The following is an 18153-nucleotide window of genomic DNA, read 5'->3' on the forward strand; positions in this document are numbered from 1 at the left end:
GCTAGTTGCTTTCCTTGCCTTTTCTACACACTCCTCGGTACCCCCTCATCCAGGATCAGAACAGAATCTGCTGGAAAATTACTCATCCTCTTAATGTCAGCTCCCATGAATTTTTTCCTCCTTCTTCCTCAGAGTACAGTTAAATTCTTTTAAGAGGAAAGCCACTGAATGAACCTAGTGCTGAATTTAAACGTTTAAGAGATAAACCTGTCAGTTTCATCTCCAAAGAGGACTTCCCTACAAGCTCTAGGTTTTGACCTCTAGGGTCCCTCCATTCCATCTTCATTCCTTTCTTCTAATTATTGGGTTAAAAAAATAAAAATAAAAACACTTTTCAGAGTAGGCAGCGCAATGAGTCCACTGGTTCCACGTCTGCCATACGAAGCAGATTTTTGCACAAGGATAAGGTTACCGCTGCCAGCCCAGGACTCCAGCGGTGTGGCCGATCAGGCGCTGGACTCCTCCCCTCTCCCGCCGACCAGCCAGAGGCTAACAGACGGGTGCAAGTAGACAAGTAGCTGTTTTTATTGAATACAGAAGCTCCTTGAAAACTCCGTGTGCTCCGGGGCTCTCCTGCAATTCCTTTCATTCCCAAAGTGCTGGAGCCAAGCACGCGTCCCCCGTAACTCCCTCCCATTTTTTCTCGGGGATTTGGTAGGCGAGGAGGGAGGAGAGGAGTGGGGAGACGGAGGGTGGTTGGTGGGCTGGGCCTGCCCGGAGTCCTCATTCTTGGGCTGAGGGAGGCGGGGGCGGGCTTGGGGCCGCCCCAGAGGCGTGTGATTGGGTCTGACCCTCAGCCTGCTTGTCAGTTTCGCCCTGGGTGGGGGAGCTGGGAGCAGGGAGGGGAGTGGGCGGAGGAGGGGGCTGCCCGGAGCCACTCGTCCAGCCCACTGACGGCATGAAGCCTTTAGGGGCACACAGTACTCTCAGCTTGTTGGTGGAAGCCCCTTATCTGCCTTCATTCTGAAGGCAGGGCCCGGCAGAGGAAGGATCGGAGGGTCCCGGCCGGTGGGGCCAACTCAGAGGGAGAGGAAGGGGCTAGAGACACGAAGAACGCAAACCATCAAATTTAGAAGAAAAAGCCCTTTGACTTTTTCCCCCTCTCCCTCCCCAATGGCCGTGTAGCAAACATTCCCGGCGATACATTGGAAAGGACGAAGTTGGTCTGCAGTCGCAATTTCGTGGGTTGAGTTCACAGTTGTGAGTGCGGGGCTCGGAGATGGAGCCGTGGTCCTCTAGGTGGAAAACGAAACGGTGGCTCTGGGATTTCACCGTAACAACCCTCGCATTGACTTTTCTCTTCCAAGCTAGAGAGGTCAGAGGAGGTAAGAAAAAATGGATTTGGGGAGGTGGGAGATTGCCGTCGGTCCTACGGTCCTACGCTTTCTGCGCCCCTCCCCCACCTTACCCTTTCTCCCCGCTCTTCAAGAAAAAAAAAAAAAAAAAGCAATTCCCTTAAATACAATCCAGATTGTAGCTGCTACCAGGTTGGAACTGGAAACTGGAGAAAGAGATGAATGTAGGCGGGACAATAAAGGGAGAGGAGGTAGGTAGCAGGAAAAAAAGATCTGTCAGGAGGAGAGCCTGCTGAAAATGCCCTTCACCACTTTCCAGCCTCTTTGAAAAGAGGAAAAATATTACCTTGAACACAAGGTCAGTTATACAAAGCTTTTGTTTGAGGCATAGTCTTTAGACTGCCCTTGGAACACATCTGGTTTCTTCAGATTCTAACTAATGGGAATATCTTTTTAAGGGTGAGCTGAGGAGAAAATATAAAGGGTATAAAATGAACCTTGATAAAGTTCTTTGTCTGCAACCAAGTGAGAAGCAGGCTGTTTTAGTTTTGGGGATACAAGAGAAACTGGGGGGGTGAATCTAGAAGATTAGGAACACTGTGTGTTTGGGGGGCGGGGGAGGGTCAATCTATTTTAAGTGGACAAAAATTGGCAGATTATTAGGAATAGGTTCAAGATAGGGAGAACACTTTCCCCTGAATTTCAGTGACTCCCCCCACCCCTCCCGTCCGCTTCTTCTTGCAGGTTGGACGTGCAGTCCTCTTGGAGAATGATGAAAGTCGCCAAGCAAATGGGGTGGGGGCGGAGGACTAGGGATTGGGAGGGAAGGGGAGGGGATGTGGGTGGGGTGGGAGGGGATGTGGGTGGGGTGGGAGGAGAGAGGTAAGGAAAAGTTCCTACGTGGCACCACCAAATATTCAATGGCCAGACCTGCTCGGAAGTCTGCAACCCTGTCAGTACCCACGGAGGGAGAGCGACTTCACTCCTCCCCTCCGCCTTCTCCCTCCCTCTTTCCCCCGCCCTTTCCCGAAAAGGCATCTGGCTGGAGCGGTCCGTTAGGTGCCTTAGAATCGACTGGCAGGCGAAAGCCTTTGGAGCTCAGGGAGCCCAGACAGTTTAGAGTAGAAAGCAAGTTTGTGAGGAGTGCAGAAAGAAGCTGGGGGATAGGAAGGAGGGTGACTGACCAGGATGAATCAAGGGAGATAAAAACGGTCAAGCCCAAATGCGTAGGCTTTAGCAGAAACTTGAGTGTGGCCCTGGGTCTAGATGCCAAGATCTGAGCTCTCCCTAATGGGAGTCAGCCCTCCCGGAGGCCGATCTCTGCGACCAGGTTATTCCTTCCACACGATTAGTGGCTTTCAGCTTCCCGAGTAGCAGGCAGCGCTAGATTATTCCCCCAGGTGACTTTTCCTGGTAAATACAGTGAAAGCCCCAATGGGACTATATTTGAATTTTGAAAGGAGTTATTATGTTGATTAATTATGTTGATTCATTCATTTCCACATTTTCAAGGATAGATAAGAGAGTCTTTGAAACTGAAATCCATCAAAAAGTTTGTATTTTACTTTTGGTACCTGGTCACCGGTTGGATTGGTCAATTCTGTCAGCAGTTCTGCCCTCTGCCGGTTTTGTTTATTATTTAGAATTCCTGCGTCTGCCGTGGGACATGAGACCTCTGTAACTTCCTCTTAACTACAGTGGTACTGGAAAAGGACCCTTGATTAAGGAAAAATGGATATGCCATTTCTTTTTCAGCATGTCACACAAGCATGTAAATGAGAATATTGTAATGGCAGCTATTTATTGAAAATTATAGAAACTGAGAATTTCTTCAGTGATGGATGAAATATAAGCTCTGAGAGACTCTTTTGCATGGATTCAGGGATTATTTTACTGAAGCTATTTATTTTTATTTTCCACATTGAGCCTTTCTGTAGCGATCTATGCATATTTTTTAAAATCAAATTTCTGTACTTTTAATGCATAAATTTTCTATTTTCAGTCTAGCAACATACCTGAAACACTTTTAAACAGCATCCCAGTACCACATCAAATAAATGGTGGGAAAACAACTTTCCTTATTTTTATGGAGCCAAGCAATGATAGAAATAGCAAAGTATAAGGATTAGATTTTGTTGGGTTTCTTCTTGATGAAATGCTCTGAAAGTTAAGTGATAGTTTAGATATTTATATTTTAAGGTTTTGGTATGTGTTTTATCAAGCTGTTTGGTGCTCATTGTTCCTGGGAGGCCACATATTAACATAAACCCACTTTTGTAGGCATTCTTATCCCCTAATTAACTTCAAAAAGGGAATAATAGTATATTAATGCTTAAAAAGAAAACGTTGGCTACAAAGCCTGAATCACCACACAAGGGAAAAATAAACCCAGTGTCCACTTCTGATAATAGCCTTTAGATATGTGGTTGAAGTAATAAGATTTTATACCAATTTCTAAATAAAGATATTATATCCTAGCATCATACTATGACATTGATTTCATTGAAGTACAGTGATAAGGTTTGGATATTAAGCACAAAGATAATTTAAAACAGATACTACTTTTATATAAAATTAAAATATTAAAGCCTTAAAACATCTGGGTTAAAAACAAAGTTAGACTCTAAAGAAAATAATATAGAGAAGTTTCTTGGAAGTGAATGGATTAAAGAAAATTTATGACTTCATACCTACTCATGTTATTTTACTTTGAAAAATCAAACTATAACTTGGAAATATTTATTATACTCATTAAAAATCAATCCTTCCTGTGATTTAGAATAACAAAGTTAAGTGTGATTTTTATAAGTATTTATTTACATTAACTTCAATTTTATGTTTCATATATATGTTTATTGTTAAAGTAAATGATGTATCTCAGTGATTTATTGATATTCTTTGGCAGTTAGTCCATTACTTCCTATTCACAGGAGGTGGGGTTTACCTGAAATTCATAGTGACCACACTGTGATTATCTTAAGATGGATGAATTTATGTAAGGGTTTTAAGTAAGAGTTAGACTTAGCTATAATCAAGCACTAAAAAAAAATCTAATTGAATCATTTTTTACTAATTAAAATTACATTTAACCTTTGGCAGTTAAGGCAATACTGTATCTTGTAAAAGGCTGATCAAACTTGGAACTTTGGAAGCTTGTCAGGAATCGATAGTGAGCCCTGAAGAAGTGTTGTTTTGAGTGCCCGGGATCAGCAGGTGAAATGGTCCTGGCTTCCAGAGTATGTGCTGGTCCAACCTTGCAAAGAGATCAAATTTGTCCATTTGGTTCCTTAATCAGAAATCAGAAACTCAGATATGCTTCTGATAAGAAATGCAGTGTTTGCTGAACTTATTAATATTATGTCTTTCCATTTGTTTTTTAAATTCAAAATTGATCAGGACTATAATAGAGAAAGAATATAGACTAAAGTTAAACACTTTTCTGCGTGCTTTACACACATAGCCTCAGTTTAGGTGACAGATTCTTTTACCTAATTGTACATTAGTTTTGAAATTAAGTTTCTTAATATCTTAAAGTGACAATTTGCTTCATAATTAATACTTAACTGAGGGGATACTTTATAGAAGTTATTCTCTAAAAGGTATTTGTATAGTTTTAAACAAAGTTATGCAGTAGCAAAATGAGAAATGTATTTACATAACATAATTGGTTAAAATTTAATTAATATTTTTAGGTTTTTTAATTTTCTTCAATTTGTGACTAAAATAGAACCACATGGTTGTTCAAGTTAAGTTATCCCTAAAATACAGCAAAGCAAACATCTCTTTTCAAATTTATGGGTTGGCTTTCTAGCTAAGAAAAATGTATAAATAGTCACCTTTCTTTTCTAAAAATTTGCTTTTTCCTGGGATAAATTCTCTTCACTCTGATTAATTTAGTGAGATGCTGCCTATTTAATGATAACAAGGATTTAAATCAAGTTTGGTTGAGAGTCTCTGTGTAATACAAGCTGAATTTTTAAAAGGTTAAGAAAAGGTGTTTAGATAAGATTTTTAAAAGAGAATGCTAGCACTAGAAATTATAGAAATTGCTAATCAATCTTACCTTCTCAATAAATGAGGAAACTAAGACACAAAAAGTTGTCAGCTGAATACTCTTCCTCATAAAAAATATTCTTGTAATATTCAAGGTTTTTCTGAGTAGAGTGAAGATCTATAATAGTGATCAAAAGAATTTCAAATAATAGAAGTCTGAGATGATGAAATGAGAGGAGAGAACTTAGTAGTGCAAGTTCTAATTAAAGTTTTATTTTGGATTGTCAAAACACCTGAAACTAATGTAAGTACCTTTTAGCTCAGGAAAAAATTGACATTTAATTTATGGGAAGTACTCACTCTCAATGGACTACCATGATATCTGTTGTGCGATCAACAACTATTACAAATTTAATTACCATGTGTGAAATTGCAAGGAAGTAAAAGAGAAAGAATTCGATATACTATTGCTATATTTATTTCCAGAAGTCTGAAATTACTAGACCATATATTTGCTACAGTTTAGATTAGTGAGAAGGTAGATATAGTGAAAATGTCTTATATAAAGAAATTTAAATAGAAAATAGTGACAGAATAAATTTTTAAAATACTCTATTTACTACCTTTGAAGAAAGGTAATTTTTGATCATTTGTATTCCTAATTATGTAATTTTATAAGATTACATCAGAGTAGAAGGCGTAATACTCTATTTATTGCTGGATTAAGAACATACTTTTGTATGCTTTCTAAAGTTGTTAATAGAAGACTAGGTCCAACTTTGAATTTCTAAGAAGCTTAGAAAATTATATATTTATTTCAAATAAAAAATGGCAAATTTCTGATATTTTCAGGTTAATTTTAATTGATTGGATGACATATATTTTATGTATACATATAGTATGGCTTTTATTAATGTCAGATAATCATTATGACACACGTGTGTTGTTTAACAGGTTTTTTTTTTAAACAAGTGGCAAACTTTAGAAAAAAATAGGAGAGAACATAGTAGTGCAAGTTCTAATTAAGGTTTTTATTTTGGATTGTCAAAGTATCTGAAATTACATAAGTATCTGTTAGCTTAGGCATCAATGGGCAGTTAATTTATAGGAAGTACTCACTCTTAGTAGGCTACCATGATATCTGTTGTGTTGTCAACAACTATTACAACTTTAATTACCACATGTGAAATTGCAGGGATGTAAGGGAGGAAAATTTCGATTTTCTATCTCAATATTTATTTCTAGAAGTCCAATCTTCAACTAGTATTCCCACCAAATTAAGAGTCTTTCTGTTTTTAGGGAAAAGCAATACATGACCATAGGGTCCTGAAGATTATACTGTGAAAGCGTTTATCATGAGTTTTTGTACTCACAACTAACTATACCAATTTATGTAAATATGGAGTTTAAAAAATGCTGAGATATCTCCATCATTGTATATAATTTTTAATGATTATGTTTAGGTATTTAAAAGCCAGAATTTTATTAAATACACTTTTATTTTCTCCTTACCTTTTTAGAAGTAATCAAGCATGGTTGGCGTAATCATTAGGAATTCAAGGCAACTGCAAGTGGGGACTGAGCGTTGGTCAGCATTTCTGCTTTTACTCCTTCACTTCCCTCATGTAATACTGGGGAAATGTGACCTGAGTTGGGAGTGGTGAGAGGAAACCAAACTTTTTCTTTTTGGACCATTCAAGTTTTGTTCCTTAGCAAAGAAGAGAGATATACACTGATGTTATAAAAAGTTGCAATGTTCCCTAAGTTCTTTCACTTAAGAGTCAACTTTAAATGCAGTTTTCAGTGTAGCTTTCAGTATACACTAATGCACTTTCTACATGAGGACATATTCCTTCTAAATTCTCTTGCAATTTAATTCAAAACCTAAAGTTTTTTTTTTTCCATTTTAAAATACTTTCTGTTTTAGAATGCATCTAATGTATTTCTTTCTCCTTCCTTCAAAACCCTAATATGGTTTTATTGATATAGGTAATTGTATTCTTTTATATGTTCAGTTGTGTCAGAACTCAACATGAATAATACTAGCTCGTAGCAAAGATGAAAGACAATTTTAAAGTGATTTAGTGAGTAATATCTATTTATCAGTTGCAGTCTTTGGCCTACTACTGACTTGGCTAGTGGTTCTTTAGACATTGGCTGATCACCAGACCTACTGTTATCTGGTAAAATAAACTCTTTGCTTGCTGCGCATGGAATTAGAGACAGTGCTATTAATTTAGGAGAAAGAACTTAGAGAAAGGAAAGGTTATCATATTTCAGAGTAAGAGACCAGCTTAAATACGACTTGACAATTGAGAACTAAAACAAACCTGTGTAAAAGTGCTTTAGCACAATTAACTTTTGCAATCCCCTCAAACCTTCTTTTTTTTTTTTCTTAAAAAGCATTTCTTTCTTATTTTAACCAAATTTAATTGCTCTTGAATGGCTCTGTACTGTACAGGCAAATGAAGGTCCCTATTCATAGAACTTGAGCGCATAGAGTATCAGGGGAAGCTTCCTTCCTCTGTTTGACTGGTAAACTGACATCCGGGCTTAAAGGAGTGAACCTTAGACTGTGTGAGGTAGTTGGCTTTCCTTCCTCACTCAGATTTTCACATAGACTTCCCGAAAGGATGACTGCCAGAAACAGCAGTAGCTGGCTAATAAGAACTCGAGTGCATTTTCATACTTGGTGCTCTTAGATAGCTCTGCACAGAAAGAAAAAACGTAAATATTAAAAGTGGTGTCTGTCTTTACTTCCGTCTTTAGAGTCTAAGAGTGGAGCTCAACCTACCGCTGACTGTTACTCTTCCTTTTGCATGCAAATGAAACTTCACAGTATTTCACTGGCTTTTAGGATAAGTTTGTTGTCTAAATGGCTTAGAGTGCCCTTCAGGATGTGGCCTATCTTTATGTCCAGGCTCATGACCAGCCATTTCCCACCTCCCCAAGCCCACTTCCATTTAGCTTGCACTTTAGTGGTGTTAAACCTCTTGCCTGTATTCTCCCCTATCTTTGAACACTCTCCCTGGAATGTCTATCTCATTCTCTTCCATCAGCAAACACCTTCTCCTACTTTATACTTCAAAATTTAAGTAAAATATCATAGCTCCAGAGAACTTTCCCTGATATCTCCAGGTGAGCCCTAATACCAAATACATGCTCAGTATGTACAAGGTTCTGTCATATGCACTTTCATAGAGAATCTTATTTAATTGTGACAGTTTTCCTGGAAGTAAGCTGATATCAAAATACTGATTTTACCCATGAGATAACTGAAAAACAGAGAAGTGAAAGATTTTGCCTAAAGTCACACAGCTAGTAAGTAGTAGACTGAGAATTTGAATGCTGCCAAGCTTTCTCCAAGGCCCTTGCTTTTGGCCACTTGTCCATGTTTACTTTGCTGGGAGTTCTAACGCTTCTACACAGCCTCCTAAGCTTGTCTTATGATTATAGTGCCCTGGGGCCTAATGTTAATGTACACATCATGCAGCTAAACCACATAAAATGTCAGGTCATTGGGTGAATAACTTGACTGCCTTCAAGGAGAAATAAAAAGAGGTTCTGGTAAAAGGTGATGTTAGAATCCAGATAATTCTTCAGCCTGCACTTAATTTCAGTGGTGGAGACCATATTACTCTGACCATTTTATAGACAAACCTAAGCCTCAGTGGTAGTGGAGGATTGAAAGGGGAGTTTCTGGGAGCCATCAAATATTACTTTTGTTCCTTTGATTAACTTAAGGAGAAGCTGACAGACGTATCTGTTAGTATGCAAAGTTCCAGTTGTGGTTGGCTTGGTTTCATTAAATAAAAGAACTCTTATAGATCATTGCTTGTCCTAATCAGGATCCACTGCAAAGATCATCAGGTCTTATTCTACTTTTGGGGATTGGTGTATGGAAGTTTTCTTACTCTCTTTAGCATAAAAAATGTCAGACTTGATTATCCAAAAGCTTTTTTGGAGCATAATCAACTGAGAGAATGTAACATCATTATTTTAAAAATTACTAATTTATATGTCAGTCTTCTTCTAGGAGTTCCTGGGTGGGTAGTGACTGTGATCTAGTTTTATTTGTGTCCCCGGTGTCTACCATGGTGACAAAATACACAGCATTGATATAGTAACTATTAAGGTTAATTATATTCTTTTTTCACCCAGAAGACTGGAACAAGATTAAAATTGAGTTAGCTTGGAATGGTGTGAACTGAAAGTTTGAGGACCTCCTCAGATTATGCTGTTAGTAGTGACATGAGTAGTGACTCCTCCTTGTTAAATTCATTTGTTAAAAGTAAATAAATTGCAATTTACCTCTAGCTTTTTCATATGGAAAACAGTTTTGCATTCTCTCTAAAGATGCCACTGAATATTTGTAGCTACAGACTGACTATATTACCTCCAAAACTTTGTTTTGTTAATACCTTAAGATATGTAGTGGTATTGACAGTACCATAAATCATCATTTTATTTTCTACTAGTGAATAAGAAAGTTTAATCTGAGAATAATATCAATCTGTAAAACCGATAATTGGAAATAGTCCTCTCATATATTCATTATTGAACCTTTCATCTCAGATTGGTATGCTATTGGGGATTAGTTGTCTGACTTTGCTTATAAGCTATTAGAAATAGCAGTTTATCCATATATATATATATATATATATATATATATATATATACGGATGTGTGTGGGTGTATGTGCATGTGTGTATAAATAAAGTGCTTTATGTTTATTTCAATAAACTCATTCTTCAAGTTAGAAAGTAAATTATACGTTTTACATATATTGGAATTATTATATTATGAAGTACCATCTCCAAACAAGAAATATATAGAGCTTCAAAATGCTTAATAAGATTAATAGATGATAGTTGTAAAATTCTTTTGGAATATAGTTACATAGTTTTTATACTATATTTCTATCCATGGTATATTTTAGTTACACTAAAATCACTGGTATAGGTATATATATCTGCTTTATTTCATCTAGAACAGAGTCCATCTAGAACAGAAAGCATCTAGAACAGAATCCATCACATAGTAGCCATCTGATAAAACTTTGCTGAAGGAAGTGAGGGCGTTGTTGACATTGCTAATGACTTGATTGTCCGTAACCTAACTGCCTGAGATGTGACATATAGCTATGTGTATCACCTACTCTCAATGTCTATGGAAGTATCTTGAACCAATTTCTGCTGATACTATTGTGATTTCCTGAGACTCTCAGTCTCTGTTTTGGTTCTAAGCCAACCTATGACCTCTACCCTAAGCACTCTCCCACTTCGTTATTTCTAAAAGGAAAAATCCTCTTTGCTTGAGATTTAGATATTGTCTCCTCTATAAATAACTTTCTTCAAGCATTGAAGACTGGGGTAGTTAGCCTGGCATAACATTATAAAGCACACTATAGTTATCCAAAACTCAAATACTTATCTCAATATATTTTTGATGGTACAATGAAAGCAGGAAATACATCTTTTTCACCGATGCAAAACATTCTGGCACCTGTCACCATATCTAGAGCAAAATAGATAGCCAGTAAATATTTGTTGAATGAATGAACTCATAAGCAAGATATTTTCAACAAAGTCAAGAGGACTGGGGTCCGTGGCTTAGAATCACAATTATTTCCAATTCTAGCGCTGGAGATTTTGATGAAATAGATTTTGTATGACATCAAAGCATAGATGTTTTATAAAGTTTCACAGATGATGCAGAAGCAGGGGTTTACAAACCTTCTGTAACGTGAAACAAATATATAAATAGAAATGTGTCTGGCTTGTATAACTAGGCACTGGAAGTCAAGTGAAAGGTTATTCATCATAAAGTGCAAATTATTTGATAAATATGCTATTGCTAAGCAGTAGTGGCTCTGCAATAACTGAGTTGAGGAGATCAACTAATTACAATACAGAAAATGCTTTCTTTTAATCCTTCTCTCCAGAGCATGTAATAAACTAAATGCCAATAAATATTGCTCTTCTCAGCATTAAAGTCAAATGGTTATATTGGAAGTATAATTTTAGTTTTATAGTACACCTTTTTTTAACAGCCTTGGCTATTTGTAAATTAGAAATGCTGTACTTTTAAAATGTCATACTCTCAACTAGTTTTTGTTCTTTTCTTCACCATACTCAGAGTTGTGATGCCATTTTTGCTTTCCACTTTCAGGTCAAGCTTTTATGATATAAAAAAGTTCAGGATTGAGGCTGTTCAATAACCGTAAAAGTTAAATGACTATCTTCTATGTTAATCACTGTGTTAAGTGCTGTGGCTACACAGACAATATGACGATCTCTATTCTCATGGAGTGAAAAGCTAATTAATACATGCAATCATTCATTTACTTATTCAACAAATATCTATTAAATCCCTATTAAATGCTCTTCCTAAATTCTAAACTCATTCATTCATTTCATTGCCATGTTCAACAAGTACAGGTTAAAAGCTCATTATATGCTAAAGGTAGTTGGTGGGCAAAGATAGTTACAATCCTGCCTCGTAGTGATTATGGTCTACTTGAGGAGACAGTAATTAATCAAATAGTGGCACAAGTAAATATAAAACTACAGCTATGCTAGATGCTTTGAAGGAGAGGTGTATGGTTCCTAGAGAATACAAAACAGAAGTTCAGTAAAATCAAAGAAAGCTTCCCTGAGAAAGTACCAACTGAGCATTGAATAATTAACTAAAGTGAAGAGGAAAGAGCATTCCAGGAAGTGATGTGAAGCCCTTTATGAAAGGAGGATGACACCATAAGGGACTTGAAGAAAGGACTTGAAAAATGGCGATATGTCTGGAGAAGCAGCAGTGGGGGTAAACCGTGAGATGGTGCTGGGGAAGAAGGCGGGGGACATATAACACAAGATCATAAGGATAGACTTTTTTGCATAGCATGGAAACATGTCACTAATCAAAAAGTACAAGGAAACTGCCAAGTTAGCAGGGTCAGTGCATACTTCGATATCAACACATAACTAGTTTGTCCCAGTTGATTCCTACCACCGGATCCTCTGACAGTCAGTGAACTGGGGCCATGCTGTTTTTTCTGGAATAGCCAACCCCACTGTCAAGTCACCTGGGGTTCTCAACAGTAATTAGTACATTTAAGTCACACTTTATATGGAGCTATGGTCATGTAGTCTTGCAAAATATATAACTAAACTTCCACTTTATAAGTCAGTATGAAAAAATGTTAAAATAAAATCTGCTGTAAGACAAAAAACATAACTTAGCATTTCTAAACCTTATGTGACTGTTCTTGTTATTACCCAAAGTATATCAGCTTTTAGAACAAAAATTGCAAATAATGATTTTTGTTTCTTAGGATTAATATATGAGGTCATGATCTCTATTTTGATTATTTGAGATGTCCAATTGTTTATTGTCAGCATTTTTTTAAGTCTTAAAGGTCTCTTTGAGTGGAAATTATTCAAATAGAATTTTAAAGTAATCATGTCATTGATTGATTAATTGTAGCTCTGGATAGCACTGGTAGGCTGTCAACTCCTGAAGTTTTGTTTCTCTCCTGGTTTACCCTGAACTTCAGACTTGCATACTTGACTGCCTATTCAATGATTTCCAACAGTATCTATTAAGTCACCTCACATTTAGTATACCCAAAACTGAATTGCAGAACTCCTCTCCTGAAACCTGGTCTCACAGCCTTCTCCATCTCACTTAATGGCAACCCAATCAATCATGATGTTCCAGCTACAAATCTTGAACTTAGCTACTCATTTTCTCTCTTATCTCCTTTTCTACCTATCAGCAACTCCTATCTCCTTCACTTTCAGAATATATGTAGAATCTGACCCGTACTTTCTGTCTCAGTCTAAGAAAGCAACATTTTATATCTGGAAAATTGCAGTTACTTCCTCACTGCCGCCTGATTGCACTCCAGTGCGCCTAGAGTTTCTTCTCAACACAGCAGCCCCAGTGGTCTGAAAACATAAACTGAATGGAAAATATCTGCACCTTCCTCTCAATTTTTCTGTAAACCTAAAACTACTCTAAAAAAAATTGATTCAAGTCATCCTTCTCCCCCTAACCTTCCAACGGTTTTTAAATCTCATTTAGAATAAAATCCAGTCTCCCTGAACATTCCACAGGACCTATACAGCCTGTTTTCAATGTACCCTCACTTTTACTTCTCTGACCACAACACTTTCACTCTTCTTTTGTCCATGCAGTCAATCTTTTTTATAGCAGTATTCACATATTCACATAGAGTACATAGAAAGATTTTGGCTTTTATATAATACAGAGTTTAAAATAACTTTACACAGAACTAAATTTCTTCAATCTGAGTTTCAGCTATCTTTTTTTGTTGTTATTAACTTTCCATGCTCTCTATCCAAACTGAACAATATTTTCTGTTACACAAATTTACATGAGAAAATATCCAATGTACAAATGAAGGGACCTGAGCAGGAAAGAGAGCCAAAATATTAGGAAGTGGGTATGGGGATAATTTTTTGAAAAAAGATCCCTTTGTTGGATACATATTTGTCTCCTTGCATTTCCTTCAACATTCTGGGCCAACTATTGTCTCGAGTTCTTTGCACTTGTTTTTCCTTTTGCTTAGAATCCTGTTCTGCAAAAATAGCAGGATAGAGGAGCTTCCTATGACTTTCTAGACTTTGCCCAAATATCATTTTCTTATTGAGGGCGTGCCTGTTCTTTTTATCTGATAGTATTTTCCAGGCCTTTGCAACCCTCCCTATAATCTTTTTGCTGATTCATTTTTTTCCTTAGTACTAATCAAATATTTTTCATATAGAAAATGATGGTGCATTTAAAGATACTGAGTTTGTGTTAATTTTCTATGTAAAATGTAAAATTAGATAATTTTGGAGTATAAATGTTGCCTTAAATTATTTAAGCTTTTAGATGTTAGCAGCATCTAGGTCATCTATATCCAATAATTCCCATAGTTTGTTATTCCATTTTACACAGTATTGACTATACATAGTATTAGATAATTTTGGAGTATGTTGACTATACATAGTATAGTATATATACTATATAGTATATATACTTTTGGAGTATATATGCTATACATAGTATAGCATATATACATAGTATAGTATAGTATATATATAGTATAGTATAGTATATAGTATATATACTATATATATAGCATATATACATAGTATAGTATAGTATATATATAGTGTATATATATAGTATGTCTATATATAGTATATATATATACTATATATACTATATAGTATATATATATACTATATATACTATATACTATATATACTATATATACTATACTATATATACTATATATACTATATACTATATATATATACTATACTATATATACTATATATACTATATATAGACATACTATATATATACTATATATACTATATACTATACTATATACTCATAGTATACTATATATACTATATACTATACTATATATACTATATACTATACTATACTATATATACTATATACTATACTATATATACTATATACTATACTATATATACTATATACTATACTATATATACTATACATAGTATAGTCAATATAACAGCCAAATTCTATACATATGTATAGTATATATATAGTATATGTTATATATATGTTATATATATACTACACATATGTATAGTCAATATAACAGCCAAATTCTACACAGTAAAGTATTTTTTCTTATTTGGTGGACACTATGCATGATAATTCAGGTGTTCTGAGAAATGACAGCTGTGTAGAAATGGTAACAGCATTTTGTACTTTGTTTTGTTGGTTTAAGAGAGCCATGGTGATGGCCACCTAGAAAGTAGTATTGCCCTTAATCGAAGATAAATTCAGAATCATGTATTTTATGTAGAGTTGACTTTCAACCAACATGAGGGTAAGAGGAGCCAAGCCCCTGTGCATTGAAAATCCATGTATAACTTTTGGCTCCCCCAAGACTTAATTACTAATGCCTACCATTCATGGGAAGGCTTATTGACAAAATAAAGAGTTTATTAATACATATTTTGTATGTTATATATATTTTATGCTGTATTCTTACAATAGAGAACAGAAAATGTTCTTAAGAAACATAAGGATGAGAAAATATATTTAGTATTCATTAAATGTAAGTGAATCATCATAAAGATTTTCCTTATCATCGTCATCATCTTCATGTTGAGGAGGAGGAGGAAGACAAGGGGCTGATCTTTTCTTGGTGATGGCAGAGGCAGAAGAAGTGGAAGGGGAGGCAGGAGATGCAGACACACCTGTGTAACTTTAGGGATATACATTGTAATTGGTGTCTGACTTTTTGCTTTTTTGTATCTCTAAAACATGTTTTCATATGGTACCAATCCTTCCTCCACTGTTTGCTTTAATTTTAGTGACCATATCATAGAAGGGTCTATGTGATAAAAGAAGGCAAAAGCAGTCTTGAATAATCAGACCACTTCTGCCAGATTGTCTAATATCAATTTGTTTTCTGACACTGATTCTTCTATTTCTTCTTCCCCATCTTCTGACACTGGTTTGGAAGTATTCATCCTCATCAAGTTGTCTTCTGCTAATTACTCTTGTGTGGTGTCTATTAGCTCTTGAATTTTTCCAGGATCCATATCTTGAAACCCTTTATTCCCACACCTCCACATTTTATTTTTTTGCTATATCCACAATCTCTTTCCTGATTTCCTTTATTGGCTCTGCTGCAAATCCTGTGAAGCCATGGATAACATATGGCCACAGTTTTCTTCAGGAGGAATTTGTTGTTTCAGGTGTGATGGCTTTCAAGACTTTCTCTGTAATAATGATGACATCTTCAATGGTGTAACCCTTCCAGACTTTCATGATGTTCTTTCTATCAGCGTTCTCTTCCATAGCATTGACAGTTCTTTCCATACAGTACCATGTGAGTGAGCCTTAAAGATCCTTATGACCCCGTGACACAGAGGTTGAATTAGAGATGTACTTTGGACAAGTAAACCACTTGAACACCTTTGTCATTAAATTCATGGGGTTATGGGTGGCCAGGGGCATTGTCCAATATCAAAAGAACTTTAAAAGGCAGTTTATTACTGGCAATGTATTTTCTGACTTCAAGGACCAAATATTGATGGAACCACTCCAGAAAAAGGGTTCTTGTCCAAGCCTTCTTGTTGTACTACTGAAAGGCAGGCATTCCTGTTTATCTTTTCCCTTCAAGGCTTGGGGTTAGCAACTTTATAGATAAGGGCTGCCCTCCTCATAAACCTGACTGAATTTGCACAACCGTAGAATTTGCCTATTTCTTCTTACCTTAAATCCTGGTTCTCACTTTTCTTTCTTACTAATAAATACCCTTTGTGTATTTTTTTTTCCAGAATAGGGCTGTTCCATATGCATTAAAAAACCTGTTCAGGCAGCTATTCTTTCTCCTCAGTGGTTTTCTTAATGGTATCTGGGAAATGGTTTGCTGCCTGTTCATCAATGAAAGGTGCTTCTCCTAGTATCTTGACATTTTTAAGGCCAGACCTCTTTCTAAAATTATCAAACCACCCTTTTTGGCATTAAATTCTTCAGCTTTAGATTCTTCACCTTGCTTTTGCTTTAAGATGTCATGTAATGATTTCACTTTTTCTTGAATCATATTAAACTTCATAGTTATATAATGGCTTTCTCATAGCCACCCTCACCCACATAAAGCTGCATTTTCAATATAAGATTTAAAAAAGGATGTTTTGCAAAAGTTCAAGGCTTTTGCACTTACTGGCATAGATGCAGTGACGGATTCATGGATTTCCTTTCTTTTCTTTTTTCTTTTTCTGTTTTTTTTTTTTGGAGCAGTGATCCTTATGCTGGACTCATTTATCTTGAAATGGCAGGCAACCACAGCAGACCTCAATCTACAGTACATATCAAGCAATTCAATTTTTTTTTGTGTGTGTGTCATGACTTTTCTCTGCTTCTTGGGAGTATGTGAAACATTAGTGGTACTTCAGATAGGTTCCCTGGTGCTTTTCAAGGTTTACAATATCACACTAAATGTGATGAAAAGCACACAAGAAATGCGAGAGATCACTTTTTACAGAGATAGGCAATTTACTAGAGAGATCCACTGCTCATGTGGAAATGATATTTAAGCAGATACTTGCCACATTTGGGCTCACTACAATAGCAACAGGAGGTGGCTAACAAATGATTACGGTAGTAGAGAATGCACTACAGTTAATCTTATGCAGTTTTGATTTATTGCTGCATCTTTACATTTGTTTACATTTCTCTCCACTATGAATGGTGCCATGTATAATGGTGCCATGTATGATCTGTGTTTGTGTGCATAAGATTTGACAAATTTTGACTTTTTATACTTTATTTGTGTCTATTTTATGGTAGTAAACCATAAAAGACTTGTATCTACATATATTTTGTGCATTCATGACATACTTAACTTTTTCTAAATGTTTTTGATATTTTTAGCCTACTTTGTTCTTCTGGAAGTTTTCTCAAATTGTCACAAATCTCCAAAAATGTGTTTTAAATTTATGTATTGAAACAAATTCATACATAACTGGACCTATACATTTCAAACTAGTATTGTTCAAGGGTCAACTATTTCTCTCAATCCCTAAATAGTTTAGAATTATAAACAGGCAACAGTGAGATGCTGATACAATTGATTTTGCTGGAAGTCACACTTTTTCATTAATTACACTTCAGAATATTTTACTACATATTTTTATTTACCTTTCTAATTATGAATTTCACTATGCAGTTGGTTTTGTTTTAAACTGGAATTTTCCCGGAATTGTAAGAAAATACATTTACATTTGTTCACTGGATTTCTATTTTCTGAAAAGGTAGTACTAATAGGCTTGTTATGCATTTGGTTTGATGAAATTAACTCTAA

At 35.8% G+C, this 18153-nt stretch overlaps 1 protein-coding gene across 2 annotated transcripts in view; it reads left to right on the forward strand.

The window, feature by feature from the left end:
- Positions 1 to 889: 889 nt before the first annotated feature.
- Positions 890 to 18153, forward strand: part of COL11A1 (collagen type XI alpha 1 chain) — a 217920-nt gene continuing 200656 nt past the window's right edge. The window contains exon 1 of one of the 2 annotated variants that reach the window (XM_030824979.1): positions 890 to 1325. In XM_030824979.1, the coding sequence (XP_030680839.1) occupies positions 1220 to 1325 (106 nt within the window). In that variant the 5' untranslated portion in view covers positions 890 to 1219. The remainder of the gene's footprint in view (positions 1326 to 18153) is intronic. The other variant, XM_030824980.1, reaches the window with a different exon arrangement.

This window comes from Nomascus leucogenys, chromosome 12 (assembly GCF_006542625.1).
Source record: "Nomascus leucogenys isolate Asia chromosome 12, Asia_NLE_v1, whole genome shotgun sequence".
In the NCBI taxonomy this organism is placed as follows: domain Eukaryota; kingdom Metazoa; phylum Chordata; class Mammalia; order Primates; family Hylobatidae; genus Nomascus; species Nomascus leucogenys.